The sequence below is a fragment of the Molothrus ater genome, chromosome 6, assembly GCF_012460135.2.
Source record: "Molothrus ater isolate BHLD 08-10-18 breed brown headed cowbird chromosome 6, BPBGC_Mater_1.1, whole genome shotgun sequence".
Taxonomy (NCBI): domain Eukaryota; kingdom Metazoa; phylum Chordata; class Aves; order Passeriformes; family Icteridae; genus Molothrus; species Molothrus ater.
In genome coordinates this window covers 56,987,987-57,007,145 of record NC_050483.2, presented here as the reverse complement: position 1 = coordinate 57,007,145, position 19,159 = coordinate 56,987,987, and the positions used below count along the sequence as shown (strand labels likewise).

The following is a 19,159-nucleotide window of genomic DNA, read 5'->3' as shown; positions in this document are numbered from 1 at the left end:
TTGGAGTTCTTGCATCAATCAATGTTAATTTAACACAGTTTCCCTCCTCTAGTATTTGTTCAAGCAAATTGTTCAAGTGCAGTGATCAAGCACAGGAACATGCACATATGTGTGCCCACATCTATGTTTAATTTCTGTTGCCATATGAATGGCCATGCTAGATCATAATCTTTTGTTTCTGTACATTTTTACTAGCTGACCTTTTAAATGGTAGGAAATTGTTCAACAAAAATAGGTAATCAAATACCAAGCCTAAGAAGCAATTTATTTATTCAAAGGGCATAAAAATGGAATAGTTTGAGTCACTTTTTTACCTGGACCACTTGTTTCCAGATGGGATTGCACAACTGTTCTGTGTTTGTTAAGTCATTACAGCATTTGATACGCTTTCATTTGGTGCAGAATTTATCTTAACTGGAGTTGGGATGTATCAGAAATGTCAGTTAAACTATCTGTGAAAGTATTTTATATGCATAAACCCTCCTGAGCTGTACATTTGGGAAAGCCATTTAAAGAATGATCTGTGCATTAAATTGTTTTTATAGGTAGAGGTTAGCAGGTGTGCATGTGTTTGAGAGGCTCAGAGCCAGTCTAACACATCCTCATGTCTTTTCAAAAAACAAAACCATACAGTATGAACACTTACTAACATTGATGAGTGGAGATGTTTCTGCCTGCATAACAAGAATTCCACATAGTTTTGATGACACGAACATAGTTTCAGATGAGGATTATGTTAAAAAGTTGTAATATGTGAGCCCTCTGTTAACATTTAATGACCCTGTCAGAGGATGTGATTGATGCAATTAAGTTGTCTTGCTTGTGTGTTGTATAATTGATATGAACTGAGAGTAAGATCCTAATTTAGAACATGTGAATATCTTGTTCTGTTGAATTCAGGAATGAAATTAAAGCGATTTATAAATGTCTGCTTTTAGTTAAAATAAGGGGGAGGGAGGAGAAACATCTGCATGCCAAAGCTTTTTCTGCAGAGTCAAGGATTTATATTCTGTATTTCATATTTTGAATGCTTTTATCATGTAGGATTAAACTTACAGATTAGATTGATTTTAAAGGCACTATCAAAACATTTATTCTGCCTTTGGAAAATAAGTGTATTTTTACATCAGTACTTTGAGGAGAAAATGGACACATTTGCCAATAACCAGCCCACTATAAACTTTTTTGAGCTCTTTTTGGTCTTTTTAAGTATAAGAATTGGTATTCCAGAATGAAGCAGTATAGAAAATTACTTTTTCTCCTTCATTTCCTCACTGCTGTTTTCCTCTCTGTTCCCCCCCCCACAATGGTTCTTCATTTACCATAAAGTAACCAAAATAATTTTCTGTCTGTTCTGCTGAGCTTGTGGACCTCAGTGGCAGCTGTGGGTTTGGAATCAGGAGATTTCAGCTGAGGTCCCACATTTCCACATAGTGCATAATCCTAATGTTCTCTGCCATGATGCTGATCCTCCTCATCTGAGCATCCACCAGACTGGAAAGAAAGAAAATGTTTAAAAATATATGAATGGTAAATAATAACATGAAGAATAAATGCTACAGCAAGAAGCTGATTTTGGCAAAGTTGCTTCTTCACTGTAGCAGTAGCAGACAGAGGTAATAATACACTTTTTGAAGAATGATGTGTTTTGACTCATTTTAATACAGACATTGTCAGCTAATGATTGCTTTGGGTTTGATACAGTGAACATGCTGTCAAACTTGAAATTTCTCTGTTCATTTACATTACATCTTCTTTCCAAACAAGTGACTCAAGTGGCTGTCCATGCTGTACAGCAGTAGTTAATATACCTGTATGATAATTCTTCTTTAACACAGGTGTTATGGTACTTCCCTCATGATAATTTGAGGTGCTGCCTGTTTATTAGGTGCTAACCATATCCTGGACTAAATAAACTGGAAGGTCAAAAGTCAAGGTGTTTATAGGTGGTAAAGTTGGAGGCTGATGTGCAAGATGTTTATCAGTACAGGATATGGTTATTGCCAAGTGAGGGCAGGGAACCTCAAAATGTTCTGTTACTTAACAACTTACCCATCTGTGCTTTCCTCACTTCAGAGATAGGATTTTGATGCTTCAAATAGATTTTAAATGTGTGAGGACTTAATGTGCCTCTACAATGCTTTTTGAATACGTGTGGTTTTATGTATAAACATTCTACCAGATTTCATCAGCATAATTTTTATCCCTTCTGTCCTTTACATCTTTCATAGATGTATGCAAGGAAGGGAAGCTCAGCAGTGAGTGGGAATTGATGTTGCTGTTTCTTCAGGTGTGTGAATGTGCAGCTCATTGTAACCCAGCTTTAGACACACACTGTGCTGTGTAAATACTTCTGCTGGACATCTGTAGAGTATGAAATACTCTTCCCTCTGACCATTGCTGTGAATCAAGGCAGGGATTTGCATTTTGTGCTAATGAGAATTATTAATTGGCACACATCAGCCCCCTGATCCATGCAGACACTTGCCTGTGGAACATTGCTTGCAGGGCTGCTTTCTTACAGAATGAAGATTATCTGGGAGCTCTGTTTTATATCAGTGTTGAAACTAGGAGTACAAATTCATGTAAATAGCATGTGAGACAGGAAATTATTTTTTCTTGTCCTAGTGGTTGCTTTGTCTAAGAGCACAGTTCTAAGTTAAACATATTTTTAGGACTCTTGAGCTTTGCATCAAACCTAAATCAATTTTCCAACAGGTCTTGGTACCTCGATGGGAGACTGCTGCTGCTGCTTACCTCAGTCTGCATTATTTTTCCTCTTGCCCTTCTTCCTAAAATTGGTGAGTAATTAAAGGAGAGAAGAGAATATTATTCTACTTTAGTAGCAATTACAGTTGAAGACTTTAAAACCTTAATGGGTTATTTATTTATTTAAACTGGCAGGGGGCTGCTGGTGGTGGTGATTACTTAAGTTGTTGTAGTGTGTTCTGCCTTCCAGCCCTGCCTAGTTAACCTATTACTTGGGTTGCAGTAGTATTTTGTCTGCAATACTAAAATAAAATCTTTACAGCAGAACATTAAAGAGCTGCATTTACTTACAGCATGCCATTAGTGGTGAGCCAGTTCTAATTCTGCCCTACAAAACTACATAAATGATCTGTGACAGGCAGTTGGAATGTTGTTATTCTGAGTCCTAAGCCCCAGATACCAAGCACTGTAATAGAAAACATGCCTAAAATGTAAAGCTTTAGCTGTACATTAGGATCACTTTCCTTATAAATTCTCTTTTATTTTTACTGTTATTTTACAGGCTTTCTTGGCTACACAAGTAGTTTATCATTTTTCTTTACGGTGTACTTTACTCTTGTGGTAAGTTAATCTCTGCACAGCTTCTTTTTTTTTCCCCTTATTGTTTGAATGTTTTCATAAGCCTGTTTTGAAATTAATTGTCTTCCCCTCCCCCTTAATTTTTTATGTGAAATTTAGAATTTTCTTCAGGTTCAGTATGTGCTTGCTTGGACAGATTACATTTGTTTTGCTGAGGCTGGGAAATGTGTATGAACTTCCAAGCATGTGAAAAGAGTTAAAATAATTATATTTTGGGCTGGTAAATATAACAATTCTTTTTTTTTTTTTTTTCTTTTTGCTGATGGTGCAGCAAAGGGAGCTGGCACATACGTTTTTGTTTCCCTACTAGCAGAGGAATGGAATTCTGTTTTCTTAACTTCTAACTATTACTTACTGCAACTAGTACAGCAGAAAATTTAATATACTCCAAAATAAATTAAATTTACATGTATAATGGAGTGACAGAGTTCAGAAAAAGGCAAAGAAAACTAGAACTTCATTAAGGCAGTTTACAAGATTCATTAATACGTCAATGACCTTATTCTCCTCTCCAGCTGAAAGGAAAAGTTCTTTTCTCTGAGCCATATGGGGGTTTTTGACCCTGATGTTCACCCTCTCAAGGCCCCTGTGAGGTAGATGTTTCCAAATATCAAAAGTGAGACCTGCTAGGCAGATCTAAGAGAGAAAATGTGCCTTTAAGTTGCATTTTTTTTTCTTTTTAAAGGGAAAAAGTGTGTTAATGCACATGTGTAATATGTGGTACAACTGAGCAACTCTCACTCTGTCATCTATTTCATCTATTTGAATCTTATTTGGGAGCCTGGCAAAAATGTTCCCCCTCTGCCCTGTCATTCTGGCTTGCATTGACTTGCATTTAATACCTGTTTTACAAAGGGATAAACAGAGTTGAAGGCAAGTTGAACAAACATGCCATCCAAGAGACCAAGGCAATCCATTAGGAACTGAACCATGTGATAAAACCAAACTTCAAAGCTGTCAAAACATCTCCCTAGGGTATCCCTGGAGAGCTGCAGTGTTTGTAGGACCTTGGGAAGTATTCTTCCTAAGCTGAATATTGAGAAGCAGCCACAGCCTCTCCAGAGTTAATGGAAATTCATTTGTAATATTTATAAATTACCTTAACTTTTGACCTCTCTCCTAAAATTTATCTTTAAAAGAAAAAAAAAAATGGAAAAAAAGTAAGAAAAAGCACTAAGTATAATGCTGACAGAGGCCTTTGGTTTGAAGCAAGTTGCAAGGGTTTTAAAACCAGTTCAGCTCCTGGATTTCAAAGGGAATGTCTATGGATCTCTGAGGAGAGCTGTTGTAACGGGTGGATGCATTTTAAAACAACTTCAGTCCCTGGAAAAGCAAATGTGTAAGCAAGAATTGTGTGCAGCCATGCCAGGCTGGGATGAGTTAAACTAGATTTTAGTTTGTGATTCTCTATCAAGAAAGTGGGTACAAAGTGCTAAGGGAGGAGTACAGACTGCTGGATTTTTAATGAAATGTTAATGTTTGTGTGCTTACTCTTTCTTGTTAAATGGCAAAGCAGCAGCCACAGTAAATCTAGCTGAGGTCAAAATTTTTAAAGCCATTATGGATATTTCCAGAAAACCAATACTCCTGACAGAATATTCCCTGTGACTTGCTCAGGCCCTGAAAGTAAAGGCATTAAATGTGGTTTAGTTTTCATATCTAATTGCTTTGAAGTGGGTGATATGTGCTGTTGAAATGGTGTTTTAGTTTGCACACTGTTAATTTCTGTGTGGCAGATATGTTTTAATTTGTTCCAGAAGAGAACTGTGTTAGTCATATGGAAGTGATAGAATTATATTTTGCATATACAGTAATTCTGTGCCTTTTCAAGTGCACACCATCTGTTCAGCTTTTTGCCAGCAAGTCACAATTTTACTGCAGCCTGCAGAAAAGAGACATCCTGGTCAGTCTGGTCAGGGAGTGCTCTGAGCAAAGGGCTGGACACTCCTTTGTTCTGGGGCTCAAATGTCCTCTCTGTACCTCAGTATCTCTTCCTTTAAAGCCAAAAAACTGCTTCTAGGCTTTACTTGCAAAAATATTGCAGACACTGAGATGAGCTGATCTAGGAGAAAAACAAGTATGTGTAACTATTAATTCAAAGCCAGATTCTGTGAGATCCTGAGCACTTTTGCTGCTCAGTTGTTGAATACTTCCATGACTCGAATCCTCAGGGAAAAAAAATTGTGATTGTTAAATTTTTTTTTGGTTTTGCCTCCCCTCTTGCTGTGTATATTGGTGAAGTGTAAGACTTGTATTTTTGTGTGTGTGTGGAGACAGCATTACTGGTAGCTTGTTTAGCAAAGGTGTTAGTGATTGCTGATGGTGTTTGTCTAAATCTCTTGTTTGTGTTCCCAGAACAAAACATGTTGCAGATTGGGAACCTGCCACATGCAATGAGTGATGTTATGCACAGACAGCCCCTTTGCCCAGTGCTGTCAGTACTGCTGGAATAAAGGGATTCCTGTTTTCACTCTGCAGGATACAAAAAATCACTAAGGATATTAGAACACTTTGAGCCTCTAATTTTATTCTTTAGCAATGTGTCTGGTGTGGGCTTAAAATACCCTTTTTCCACTAGAATCTCTCTTGATTTTTAAGGTTTTTTCACTTAAAACCAAACATTTTTTATACTCAAAAGAATGTTTATATGAAATAGGCTTAAAGCTCTAGAGGAAGGTTGTGGTGCCTGCATGACTGCTCAGCTAACTGGGCTGTGCTGCCAGCTTAAAAATCCTTTCCTCTTGAGGAAACTCATTAGACTACAATTGGAAACCCAAATACATTTAAATAATTAAGCAAGTGGGCAAAAATAAAAAAAGATTTTTTTAAATGCACCTAGTACATTTTATTTTGTCTTCTTTTATTTCCACTTCAGTCTGGTCTTAATCTGTATTACATTTATTTTAGAGAAATGCTCCTCCAGCCTTTTAGGTTTGGCTTGTCTGGTCCTCCCTCTGCAATGTTTATATATATCTTTGCTCTTTAGCTTGCAGGAAGTCTTCCCCTCACCACTGCCAGGCACATTTTCCTTTCCCCAAACCTTGCCCTTCAGCTCCATGCCCCTTCCCAGTGCCTGTTCCAGCTTTAGACTGGAGTGGGGGAGTTCCCACAAAGCTTGACTGCTTTGGAGCCTTCAAAGCCTTCCCCTCTTTGGGTGCCTTTAAATACAACCCAGGCTCAAGTTATATTTTAGTGTTTGGCCTTTGCAGGCTGCTGTTGAGCAGGCTCCCACCTAGCTCCATACCTCAACTGAGTTGTTCTTGTGCAGTTTAAAAAGTGTTCCTGTCACAGTGCACTCAGCCTGCTGTGTACCCACAGTTTGCTTTCCCCACATTTTGGCCAGAGGTAACATTTGTTTGCCTCCCCTGGCACTGGTGACAAGAGGGAGCATCTGATCCTCTGGGAAACACCACTTGGCAGCATGCAGGACACAGTTCCCTGAGCCAGAGGAGTTCCCTTGCATGTCATTCTTCTTGTGAATCTGAGTCTTTAATTAAGTTTTTAATGATTTGCTCTAGGCTTCAAAAGAATTATAACCTCTCCAGCCAGGCATCTACAATAGGAAATTAATTAGGGTGAGGAGAGCAATGCAACTATCATTTTAAACTGGGCTCCTGAAAAAGGAGGTAACATTTCTTAATTTCCCTTTGATTTTCAGCCCTGTTACTTGGCAGTCCCTAAACCAGCAGGGTGTAGCTGAAGGCCCAATGACATTCTGGGACAATAATTGCATTTATTGTTTTTTCCTTTGCTTTCTAGTCCAAACCATATGTTTCTGCCTTTCAAGATGAGCCCTAGGCTCTGCTCTATCTCTCTTGAGGGCTCGTGTGCTGTGGGTGCAGGCTGGGCTCTAACACAGCAGCAATCCTGCCTGGGAGGCCCTTGCTGTGCAGCCCAGGGAGCAGGGCTGGGAGTCTGCTTGGATTCCAGCTCGTGGCAGAGCCCATTGCAGTGCCCTGTAGCATTCACATGATTTTTGAACAGAGAGAAGCTGTGAGACAAGCAGAGAAGAAGGAAAACACAAAGCTTGCTGTGCTTGTGTTATGTTAAAGTAGAATGTAATATAGAGATAGTTTACCCAAAGTGAAGATGTTTTGTTCCCTTGGCCTATCAGGGCCAAGAAATGTGTGTGTGTGTGTGTGTGAGACTGTCACAAGAGAATGAGAGATGAGTGCAGTGTGAGCAGTTGTAAGCAAGAGTAAGTGCATAGCAAATTCAGTTTAAATACAATGTACATAGAATAGGATAAAATAGCCTTCTGATGATAAAGTCAAATGCATCATTCTCTGTGCCCTTTGATTTACAATAGTGCCCCAGCTCCCTGGCCATGAGGCTGCCAGCTGTGCAGGGTGAGCAGCTGCATGGAGTGGCACTGACAGGCTTTTCTGGCCAGTCTCCTTCTGGTGGCCTGGCTGCCAGGCAGGCCTGGTGATTTACTGGGGGTGGAGCTCCCTGCTGGGTGTTCCAGCAGGCTGATACTTCTGCTATGTGTATCCAAATTGAAAACTGATTTTTAGGATATCATTCATGCATGAAATATGCTGTCTCTGCAGGTTGTGATTAAAAAATGGTCCATTCCTTGTCCTCTCCCTCTGAGCAGTGCCATAGAGACTTTACAGGTAAAGTGCATGTTGGTTTGAAGTTCTAATTTTATTAGTAAACTGTAATGCTTTTTTTACATTAACACTTTCAGAATAGCTTGCAATTTAAATTCCTTCTTTTATTAATCATCACAGAATCTGAAAAGTTTCATGTCTGTGGTTTGGGCTTATTCTTTCATTATGCCTTTTTTTTTTTTTGCATTTATGTTTTACAGGTTTCAAATTCTACTGGGGATTGTAAAGCAAAGCTCTTTCATCTTTCAAAAGAGGTAATCTCTATTAACAATACAAAAACTTAAAGGGGGGTGGTGGTATTAAAAAAATTGGGGTTTAAAGCTTACCCAGGGTAAGCTGTCCTTGTGTAAAACTCGTTATGGGCTGCTGAAATATTTTCTGTACCTGCTGCCAAGTGCTATCCAGTCTCACTTTTTTTTTTTTTTTTTTGTATGAAGGCTGATTGTCCAAGTTAGCATTTATGAAAATATTTTGGAAATATGACCAAAGAAGAAAGTATAACAGCTGAAGCAGTGGTCAGCCTCATCATGCAATCAGATCAAGCCCTCAGCTGAAAGTTGGTGCTGCTTGGCTGTGTGCTCTTAGTTCCTGGCAGGGTAGAGCAGCTTTCCTGAAATCAACCTTAGTTTTTTCTCACCTGAAGCTGATCCTTCAGGCCTGATGCAATCTTGTGCATCTCATTGGGTGCCAGCTCTGGTATTTGTTAATTAACATGGCATTTAAATCATGTAACCACCCATCAAGGCTTGCAGGAGAGGAGGTGTCATGTAGAGCCCTGGTCTCTGGGGGGTGAAGAGGAAGGGAAAAAGGGAAAAATCTGGGATAGCCCTGTAGTGAGATCTAGGAGGGATGTGGCTGCATCTCTCTGAAAAAACAAAAGTGCACCCTACCCTCCCAAGAAAAAGGAAAGGAAAAAAAAAACAAACTTGGGCAATGCAAACATCAGACAAATGTTGTCTGTAGATCAAAGAAGAAATGGTGCTTTGACCAGAAACATCTAATGTGAGATTCTGGCCTTTTTTGCTTTGAAGACTCTTGGGACTCATCTTCCTTCTTTTTTAAAATTAGCTTTATCAATAGAAAGTGGCATATCTTAACCAGCATGGGCCTGATTATTTCAGCACAAAAGTGTTTGTTACAGCTTATTCTGCTTGGCAATTGCAGTAAGCTGTACTAGATGATTCATCTCTTTTATTACAAATTTTTGGAATAAGACACCACTAATTGTGTAGTTGCATCTTTAATTACATAACTGTCTTAAAACTTCAGATGCCAAAGCATGTTATATTTCCTGTTAATATTTTCTGTTATATTTTATGTTTTATCCAAATTTTTCTGAAGGAGTAATCAAATAGTGAGGTCAGGGTGAAGGAATCAGTAATTTGCAGTTAGCCATGGATATTAGAATTTGGAAAACTTCTTAGAGAATTTCACAAGTGATACACTGGCTCTGGGACACATCCTGCCCTTTCTACCTAAGTACTTGGCTTCAGTATAGTCAAAAAAGAAAATCTTCCAGTTTTGGCTTATAGGCAGCATGACTTCTCCTGATGATGAAACTGAGCTCTGTCCACTTGAACTGACATGACTTGAAAAGGTTGAATTTTTGTGGACTGATTAGAGACACCATTTGTATCTTGTGGAGATTTATCTCAGAGCATTCATCTGGAGATATTTCCACTGACTTCCAACACTTGAACTGAATTCTGAGTTCATACAGATATTTTTCCAGCCAGCAGTAACAGCAAACAACTTACAAGATGTTTTCTTTCTCTTTCAGAGTGCTTATGCAATACCAACTATGGCCTTCTCTTTTCTGTGCCATACCTCAGTCTTGCCAATCTATTGTGAGCTCCAAAGGTAATGTATGAACAGATGCAATATTAAAAGAGAATGATAACATTTTTTTAGTACTTTCCCTGAGTATTTTTTATTTTTAGGTCAGTGCAGAATTCACTGCAGAATAAGGAGCTTTCATGGTTTCAGGAAGTGTACAGTTTTAGTCTGTCCTGGCTTTTTCTCTCTTAGAGGAATGAAAAGTAGCAAATGTGGTTCCATCATCAGTGTCAGGATACTGTCCTGCCCTGGACAATCAGGAGAAAAAAAAGGTCATTTGCTGAGGTACTTTAATAGTCAACTTTTCTGGCTAAAACTGAATCTGCATTTGGCCATATCTGATCCAGTGATGGTTTTTACACAGATTCTGTTCCTGGCTCTGAACAGGTGCCAGCCTGGTAAATCCCAATTTTCATTTAAAAGAGACACTGGGAAGTCTAAATTCCAGACAAGATGGGGACAGTGTTAATTGTCTGCTTGAAAAGTGCCCTTTTAATTACCAGACTAAAAATACTTTAAAATCCCCTAAATATCAGTGACAGCACAGAGTTCAGCAAATCCTCAGTGGCCTTAAATTAGGCCAAAACTTCCTTATGAAATGCAAGGTACTGTATAGATTGTGCTGTGTTTAATCATCCCAAATACTGATAAAACAACACTGATTTCCTTTTCTTTCTCCATTTTAGTCCGTCCAAAAGGAGAATGCAGAATGTAACTGTCACAGGAATTGGGCTGAGTTTCCTAATTTACTTCATATCTGCTCTCTTTGGGTACCTGACATTTTATGGTAAGTGTATTCTTCAGGTATTCCTTAGAACAAAAGTTAATGATGAAAGATAAATGTCTTCTGCCTGGAATGCTTCAGGCATTAGTACACCTGAACCCTCAGATTTTAAACATTCAAAAGGATAGGCTTTGAGCTGGGTTTTCCAGCACATGGAAAACTTCTGGTTCCTAAGCCAGAAATGTGTTTGTTTGATACATTAACTGAACCAAGAAGAGCACATTTCTTAGAAATGTTGTTGATATTTGATGAAGTAACTGTACCTTTTTATTATCAATCAGAAGAGTGGGTGGGGTATCACACTTGCTCTACCAAATTCTACACAAATTTTCATTTGCTGTAGAGTTTAGGTGACAGTGTGCTGCAGTACCAATTTGATTACATTTGGATTTCTAAATACTTCTGGGTACAGATTTTCAGTAGAGTTTAAACATAGATTATTTTTTCTGTCTGGCATTCTTATACTTCAGAAAGATTTCAGACCCCTTATCTACACAGTGGCTTTTTTTAAAGGTCCATCACAGGCCTGGCAGAAGTAGGTGAGGGTCTATTTCATACAGCAGTGATAACACAACTGGTTTGTTGAATTTCCTCTACTTGCTGATTCTGTTGTAGTTTCAGACCAATGCTGTCACATGAATGCATAACAGTCATCCATGAGGATCCTTCTGATGTCTTCTGAAAACTCTTATTCACATGCTAATCTTCAATGATTGGAATGGATAAAAATTCTTACAGGAGACTGTAAGGCAGTAAATGAAAGTTCTGATGAGGATTTCCTCTCCTTTCAAGTGTTTCATAATTCTTGATCCTAGGGATCAGATGGTGTCTGACAAAGCACCAAGAATATTGGCTTTCAGCATCTAATAATTCCAGATTTTTAGGAACTTCTGTGTCTTTTACCCCTAAGTATAAGCATGTCTGAAAATATTCCCTAGATATCCAGAAACCTTAGAAAAGTTCTCTGGGGAGTCTTGAAGGCCCTGATGGCCTATTGGCCAGTGCTGCTATTTGCTGGCTGTCTCCATGAAGTTTGCTGGAGAATATAAATTTAAGTGCCACTCAGAAAGGTTCAGTAGGCAGTGCAGGGCATCTGTCCAGATGAAAATCTTAACAAGAAGGGGAAAAAAAAGAGGGAAAAAATAGTCCTGGAAGCCATCCCAGTTCCTGTTACCTTTACTGCCATGATTTCTTTGGGACCAGATCCTGCCTTCACCTCTCAGTCTGTTTCAGTGGGAATGCTTTGGGTTTTCTGCAGACTTGATTTCCTGAAGTAACTTTAAGACTCAGGAGCCTGAAATGCTGGAATCAAGAGTGGATGTCTGTAAGAGACTTGTTGTTTGTTTGGTTTGGTTTTTTCCCCTTGCAAGCTTCTTTTCACTTTTTGGTTGTCTTGTTTAATTAACTTACTTCTTTAAACAGAGAAAGTCTGTTCCCTGTTCCTAAAACACCAGTCTGAGAAAATGTAAAACATTTTATTTTAAATTGGAAACAAAAGAACAGTTCCCTCTTTGAAATGAGGAATGTTTCATCTCTCTGTGGTTCAGATGGTTTCTTCTGTTTTCTGTGAATTTGAAACTTCACAGGGTGACCAGACTTTGAAAATTTCAGTCTATTCTGAAGTCCAAAAAAGCAGAGTTAGGATTTAAAAAAAAAAAAAATCAGGGTAGCAGACTACTCTCAGTGCTCTGACTTTTGCTGTTTAAATTTCCTCTTTTTTTTAATGCTGTCTCCTTCACATTTGTTGTCTTTTCTTTAGGTATCTTTGGCTTCAGCAGAGGCTCTGCCTGGCATTGCCTCCTGAAATTTTTAATTTCCCTGAAGATTTTGCCTCCTAGTGTATCAGTAATGCCAGTCTATCTGCATCCCTCAAGCAGATGGATCCATTGGAATGTCACCCTAATTACCTTAGCTTTCCAGTGATTACCAAAGCAATTAATTTGTTTTGTTTTCAGACAAGGTGGACTCTGAGCTGCTGCAAGGTTACTCCAGGTACCTGCCCCACGATACCATCGTCATGACTGTGAGAGCAGCCATTCTGTTTGCTGTGCTCCTGACAGTCCCTCTGATCCATTTCCCAGTGAGTATTCCTGAGAGCTCTGGAGCTGGCACTGAGCACTGGTCACTAATGTTTTGCAGACTGCAATTCTTGAGTCACATCTAGTCTTGTGTATCTTATTCACTTGTCAAGTAATTGATCAAAGACCACATATTTGCATATGTTCCATGAAAGCTCCAAAATAACAACTAACCACTAAGCTAATTTGTGCTCTTGAGACAGATTTCAGATTAAAACTAGCCCACAGCATTGTTTTTAATTTAGAGAATTCAGAACTTCTAAAGTTTATTTAGATTTTTTTTTCCCTCTTAAATTGAGTTTTGCTGACTTGGTTTTTCCTTTCTACATGCACGCACCCACACACAAACACACTTGTACTTGAAACTCAATTTGATTGTAAATTAAAAACACATATAGACCTATTTCACCAAAAAAAACCCCTAGTTTAGCTTATCAATACTGTGGTAGAATTGAAAATTCATTCTTTTAGGACCAAAAACTGTGCAGGCAAAACTCTGTGTATGGAAGCACTGTATAGATTATGTATCAGTTGACAACATGCTGACATTTGCTACCAGGCATTTTCAAAGAAACAAAGACCATCCCCCAGGCCTTCTTTTGTCCCTGCAAAAAAGGGAGGGACCAGTCATTTCTTAAGACTAATGACCATGTGATAAATCTTGCTTTAATACAGTAATAAATCACATTCTACACTACAGAGAGATAAAGCATTAAACTGTTACTAATCTTCTGGCATTTTGATTTTTAAAATGTTCTTTCACATCTGGAATGATGCAATTCTTAAAGTTATGAAATTGAGGTAAGATCAAAAAATGTGTGTGCATATTTATGTATTTACCCACACAATGTTTGTCTTTTATTGTCTAGGCAAGGAAAGCTGTGTTGATGGTATTTTTCTCTCATCTTCCTGGGTCCTGGATTTGCCATATCCTTGTCACCTTAACACTGAATGCAGTTGTTGTTCTGTTTGCAATGTATGTGCCAGACATAAAAAATGTATTTGGAGTAGTTGGTAAGTTCTTGTGGTGGTTGGATTTCTTGGGTTTTATTTTAACTTCGAGAAATTCAGTATATGATTCTGCAATGTACTTCAGTTTTCTATAAACAAAATCTTACTTTCTGTTTATTAAAGGTTCAACCACATCAACATGTTTGCTTTTTGTATATCCTGGACTATTTTATCTTAAACTTAACAGAGAGGACTTTATATCACCACAGAAACTTGGGGTATGTTTTCTGTTTTCTCATCTGCACTAATAATATTTAAACAGGCTCATTTTAAATGCATTTTAATACACAGTGGAGCACACAATCCGAGGGGCAAAGCTCTTGTTTTCATTGCAGCTCACAAAATCTCTTCGTATTTTATTTCATCCTTCCTGGTAGCTCTGGTCTGTCTGAAACTCCTTCTTCAGCAGAGTTTTTTGGCAAGCAGTGTGTCCATGTACTGGGCAATTGGTCTGATATGTGCTTTTCCCTATAGTTTTCAGATGTTGACTTTTAATCCAGCTTCTGCTCAGTTTTTACCTGTTACTCTGTTGTCTGAGCAGTTGGGACAAAGCTAAATTGCATTTAAGTGGGACAGCTTTTGTTCTTGTTTTCTATAAAAGACTTTGCAAAAACATCTCTTTTTTTTTGGTTCTCTTCCTTTTTGTTTGGTTTTTTTTCTCTCCTCTTTGTGGTTTCTCTTTTGTTGTAGTAGGTTAAGTTCTGGGCTGGAATTTGTGCAGGAGCCTGCTTTTTGCACTGTAACTGTCTGTCTTCATTTAACCACTGCTCAGCAGAGTGGCCAAAATGCTGACAAAATGTTTATACATAGTTTTTCTGCCATTCTTATGATTCATGGAGCTGGTCTTGTATTGACAAAACAGGGAATCTGAAAGAAAATCTAATAATGATGCCCTCTGACCATCTAAAGTCATGACTAGTTCCAGCAGATTTGGGAACCTGTTATAAATCAGCAAGCTGCAGTCTCTTGAACTGTGGTTTTATCATCATCTGGCTCGTCAAAAATGTAAAAAATCCATTGTCATTTTAATTGTATTTTGAGTAAAATACCAATTAGTTTCTCCATTTCTTTAGAGTTGTAAAGGGCAAATTATTTTTTGTGCAGCTGGATAGTGTGACTGCTCCAGGAGTTCCCAGGGAAACTATGCCAGGCTTGGTTTAGTTTCCCACTAAGCAGATTCTTTGTGTTTGAAGACTGAATAATTTGAAACATTACAGATTATTTTAAAAGACACTATTTGTACCTGTTCTTGTGGACTTTCATGGCATTAATTTTTGCTTTTCTTTCTTCACAGGCATGTGCCTTGGTTATTTTTGGCATTTGTGTTGGCCTTCTCAGTTTGGTTCTAATCATTTTCAATTGGGTTGATCAATAAGAGCTATTGACCCTGTCTGAACTGAGCTCCAGGAGGACAGCAAGGAGCAGAGAGATGCCAACACTGCTGCACTGAGTGCTGCACATCCCAAAGGAACACTGACCAAAGCTGCCAAGGATGAAGTAATGCTCTTTTCACCTCCATTACTGATGGTCCTTCTTTAATCTTCAGTCACTCTTCAGTTACTGGACAATGCATCTTTGCCTAAAATATGAGTTTTTGATGAGGTAGTAAGGACAGGTTAAAAGGTCTTGAAAGTTTCTGCAATGCAAAAATGGTTTAGGGCACATGGTGAACAAAACAGACACTTGAAATAACTTGTCCTTTCAAAACAAGGTGAACAGACATTACATCAGCCTTTTTGTGCAGAATGTGATTTGTGCACATAGGATAGTGCACATTGTCCTAATCCTTGAAAGATTCCTGTTGCTTGACTAATATCCAAAATTTCAGCCAGTTCACATTAAGAACTTGCTGATTCCAAGTGTTTACCCTAATTTATCCTAAGATGGATCCAGAGACCAACTGCCTTAGCTCAGTTTAATGGGCATGTCATGATAATATTTGTTAATTGTTTTTTAAAATACAGTTTTTCTCTGTCAGCACACTTGAATCATCCTGATTAATTTTTAAATTAGCAGATTCTGCCCATCAAGCATAATAGCTTTTAGTAGCATTTCATTTTGGTGTTTTCATTTTGCAGTTAATAATAGACATTTTTCAATTAATATCTACTTTTGAATGGTACTCAAAGTACCTCAGTATTCCTCCAAGTGAAAGACTCTCCTCTTTTTCTCTCTTATACCCATTTTTACGAATCTTTCAGGTTTGAACTAAAGTGTTTCTATATTTTATGTTCTTTGGTGTTTCAGAGAAGATTTGGGCTTAAAAGATCACAATCTGCCTCTGTTTGGGAAAGGGAAAGTTTACTTTTATGGAACCCTAATTTTACCTCAGATGTCTGTGAACTTCCATGTAGTCTTTTATAATTCCTTATTTTATTTTTTAGCCCCCTGAATACGAATGTAATTTCCAACACCAGCTGGGCTTTGTTGGAGATGATATTGGGTACCCACAAGAAAAGTTCCTCATTTTAGTAGATTGAAAGCAGTGGCTGAGACCATGGGCAGGTTTTTAGCATTTCCTTCTCTCAGGTGGGATCTGATGGCCCTAAAGTGGCCTTATCTCCTCAGAGGTTTCATGCCCTAAGGAATCAAAAGCTGATAGATCCTGTCCTGTCTAAAGGGGAGGAACAGCAAATAGCAGAGCTGGAGTCACCTTCTCTAGTCCTTATTTTTCCTGCCAGCAGATCACTTGGCTCTCTCAGGGTGCAGGAGTTACTTTTCCATCATTTTTGATGGATGGCCTGAAGGCACCCAGGTGGTGCAGGTTAGTGCTGCTTCAGAAATCCTTTTTGCTTGGAGGTATCCTTCTCCCTAGGAGTTTAATATAAAAATAAATACATGTGGTGAGGCCGGGGAGCTAACTCAGAGATTTTGGTAGGATCCCAAAGAAAAAGATCCCTGCAAAGGACTGCAGTTCTTTTTCTAACAAAGTTTCTAGCAGAGGTTTCTTGAGTCCAGGTGAAGCCTGTAATAGTTTGGCAGTACCAGAAACAGCAAATCCACACTTGGCCAGGAGTTCCCAGCTCCTCCTGTGGCACTGGCAGTGGCTCCTGCCACATGTTTACCCAGCAGACAACCAAGGTGACCACAAGATACGACATTATCTGTCTAAAAAGTGAATTTGCTTTTATTCTTCCAATTCAAACTCCTGCTAAGCAGGTGCAGCTGCCTTCCTGCCTGTGGCTGCCCTTTGATGGCTGAGTCTCTTGGGCTTTGTTGCACTGCAGGGATGCAGATGCTCATGGAATCTCTGGCACTGTTGTAGAAAACTAAATATATACCTTGTAAAAGTGTACCTTGAGTCAGCACTGACAGCTGTACATCAGGAAGTGATTTTCTGTCTGACTGAACCCAAACCTTCCTTGGAAAACAGGAGACCTTACATTGATGAGAATGAACTCAGGGATTTTTTTCAGATACTAGAATTTAGGGAGTGTATTTATTAGAAATTTTATGGAAATAGTTTCTCATTTATTATCTGCTCTTGTAGCATACTGTTGAGTAGTACTGGTAGGTCATTACTGCAGTCACTTTTATTTTAAACTCTAGACAGTAATGCTTAAATCTGAATATTTAGATTATCTGTGAGGGCACAGAAAGTTGGCAAAGCTTTGCTGAGCTTTTGCTCTTCCCTCCTCTCCCTGAAAAAGCTGAGTCTCATGCACTGTACTGCTCTCTTGCCCTGGGGCAGTTTGGTTTGTGTGCATCCTCTTGAAAATATGACTGAGAAAATTCCTGAGATCCAGTGTTAATTTTACAGGGGATTCCTTAGTGCTGCAGAAATCACTACAGTATTGTTTTAATCCTTGGGTATTATCCTAACTAGCCTGGCTGCTGACTGACTGTCCTGAAAGGTAGACTTTGGAGTGATGAATTGCAGTGTGTGAAGTTGATGAGGATGAATGGAAGCAATTCACAGCTCTGCTGAGCTCTGTTAATACATTTTGGCTGCAGAAAGAAGAGCACAGGGGTTTACAGAATGCCTGATACCTTTCATCTGAAAAAGAACTAGAAATGCTGCTACTTCTGAGTTTCTGAACTTAAAATATGGAGGAGCAGAAAAATAATTTCTGTTCCCAAATTTAGAAGATATGAGTGTTGTCCACAATGAAAAACCAGAGTAATTTATCCTTCTGACCTCCCACAGCTGTGCTGTGCATTGTGTCTCTCAAGGGTTTTTCTACAATTGTGCACTTCCATGAAGTTTTTGAGCAGAAGAGGCCTCCAGTGTGGAACTCTCAGTTCATTTAAATGCTGACAAATATTTTCTTCATTATTCTTGCATACAGATTTTTTTTCTTCCAAATTTCCAGATTTATGAATTTCAGTGATTCTACTTTATTGCCTGTCATCAGCATTTTCCAACCTTCTTCACTGAAGACTTGACAGGAATGAATGAAGGGACCCACACAGCATTTCTGAACTCACTTGGAAAGGTTCCTTTTCCCTGGTTGAGCAGGAAGAACAATGTGAGAGATGAAAATTAATTGGTTGCCTTTGATTTATTTTCTCTTTTTCTCCTATTTCCATTCCTTGTCCATTTGGAGGCTGCTCAAGTTTCAGCTGGACTGTGGTAAGCTGGGTGTGAAGAATGGTTTTTGTAACCAGCATGGCAGGAAGGAGGCTGCTAAACAGCAGAGCTCAAAACTAGGATTATTGTGGAACTCCTTAGTTAGATTTAATTTAACACTTCACCTGAAATTGTTGTTTTCCAGTTGATTTTGGTGTTGAAACCATTCATTGCAGCTGCTCTCCATACAAAGAAACCTTTGGACATGTTTACTCTTACTGCCAGTGGGAGAGAATTTTCAGTGTTGTAAAAGTGCTGTGCAATTCCTGCAGTTTGTGGTGGTGGTCTTGGTATTTGTGTGCTTCAGTAGTGTTCATCCAGCCATGCTTCCTGTGGAAATGGAATTCCCAAAAGAAATTATTAATGATCTGGATGTAGAAATTGCCCTGTGTATTGTACAACAGATTTTCTGTTCTGAGTTCTCTTTGCCTCAGAGTCACTGTGGAACAGCCAGGGCATGTTCCAAAAAAATGCAAAAAATAAAGAACAGTTTACACTCTACACAGCTGTGTGTGTGATCCCCGCTCTGTTTTGCAGGTGATGTTCTGCAGCACATCCTGAAATGTTCCCAACTGCCCCTCCCAGGCCAATCTGCTTCCAGGCAATGGATTTTACTCTTTGGACTGTGCTCTCCAGAACACCAGGATGCAAAAAATGAGCAATGCAGTTACTGTCCTCCCAGGTACTGCTTCATGGACAGCAAACCTGCCTCTTCTGTGCTGATCTGGTCCCCCCTGTGAGCAGGAGCCAGCAGAATTTATTTCAGAGGCTGGTGTTCTTTAAGAATCAGGAGATTGGAAGTCAACAAATGTAACTAATCTCAGTGTCTCTTAGCTGGAAGTGAATGCATCTAACCCAAACTTACTGGTGGTTTAGCTACAACCACTTGCCAGGTAGGAGCTTACCATGAACAGAA

General features: G+C 38.9%; 1 protein-coding gene across 1 annotated transcript in view; it reads left to right on the top strand.

Annotated features, from left to right (window-relative positions):
* SLC38A6 (solute carrier family 38 member 6) overlaps nt 1-18,744 on the top strand; it is a 38,066-nt gene extending 19,322 nt beyond the window's left edge. The window contains exons 7-16 of the mRNA XM_036384930.2: nt 2,719-2,801; nt 3,272-3,330; nt 7,902-7,967; nt 8,165-8,218; nt 9,745-9,824; nt 10,487-10,587; nt 12,540-12,664; nt 13,532-13,676; nt 13,797-13,891; nt 14,968-18,744. Of these exons, the coding sequence (XP_036240823.1) occupies nt 2,719-2,801; nt 3,272-3,330; nt 7,902-7,967; nt 8,165-8,218; nt 9,745-9,824; nt 10,487-10,587; nt 12,540-12,664; nt 13,532-13,676; nt 13,797-13,891; nt 14,968-15,048 (889 nt within the window). The 3' untranslated portion in view covers nt 15,049-18,744. The remainder of the gene's footprint in view (nt 1-2,718; nt 2,802-3,271; nt 3,331-7,901; nt 7,968-8,164; nt 8,219-9,744; nt 9,825-10,486; nt 10,588-12,539; nt 12,665-13,531; nt 13,677-13,796; nt 13,892-14,967) is intronic.
* The last annotated feature ends 415 nt before the right edge of the window (nt 18,745-19,159 follow it).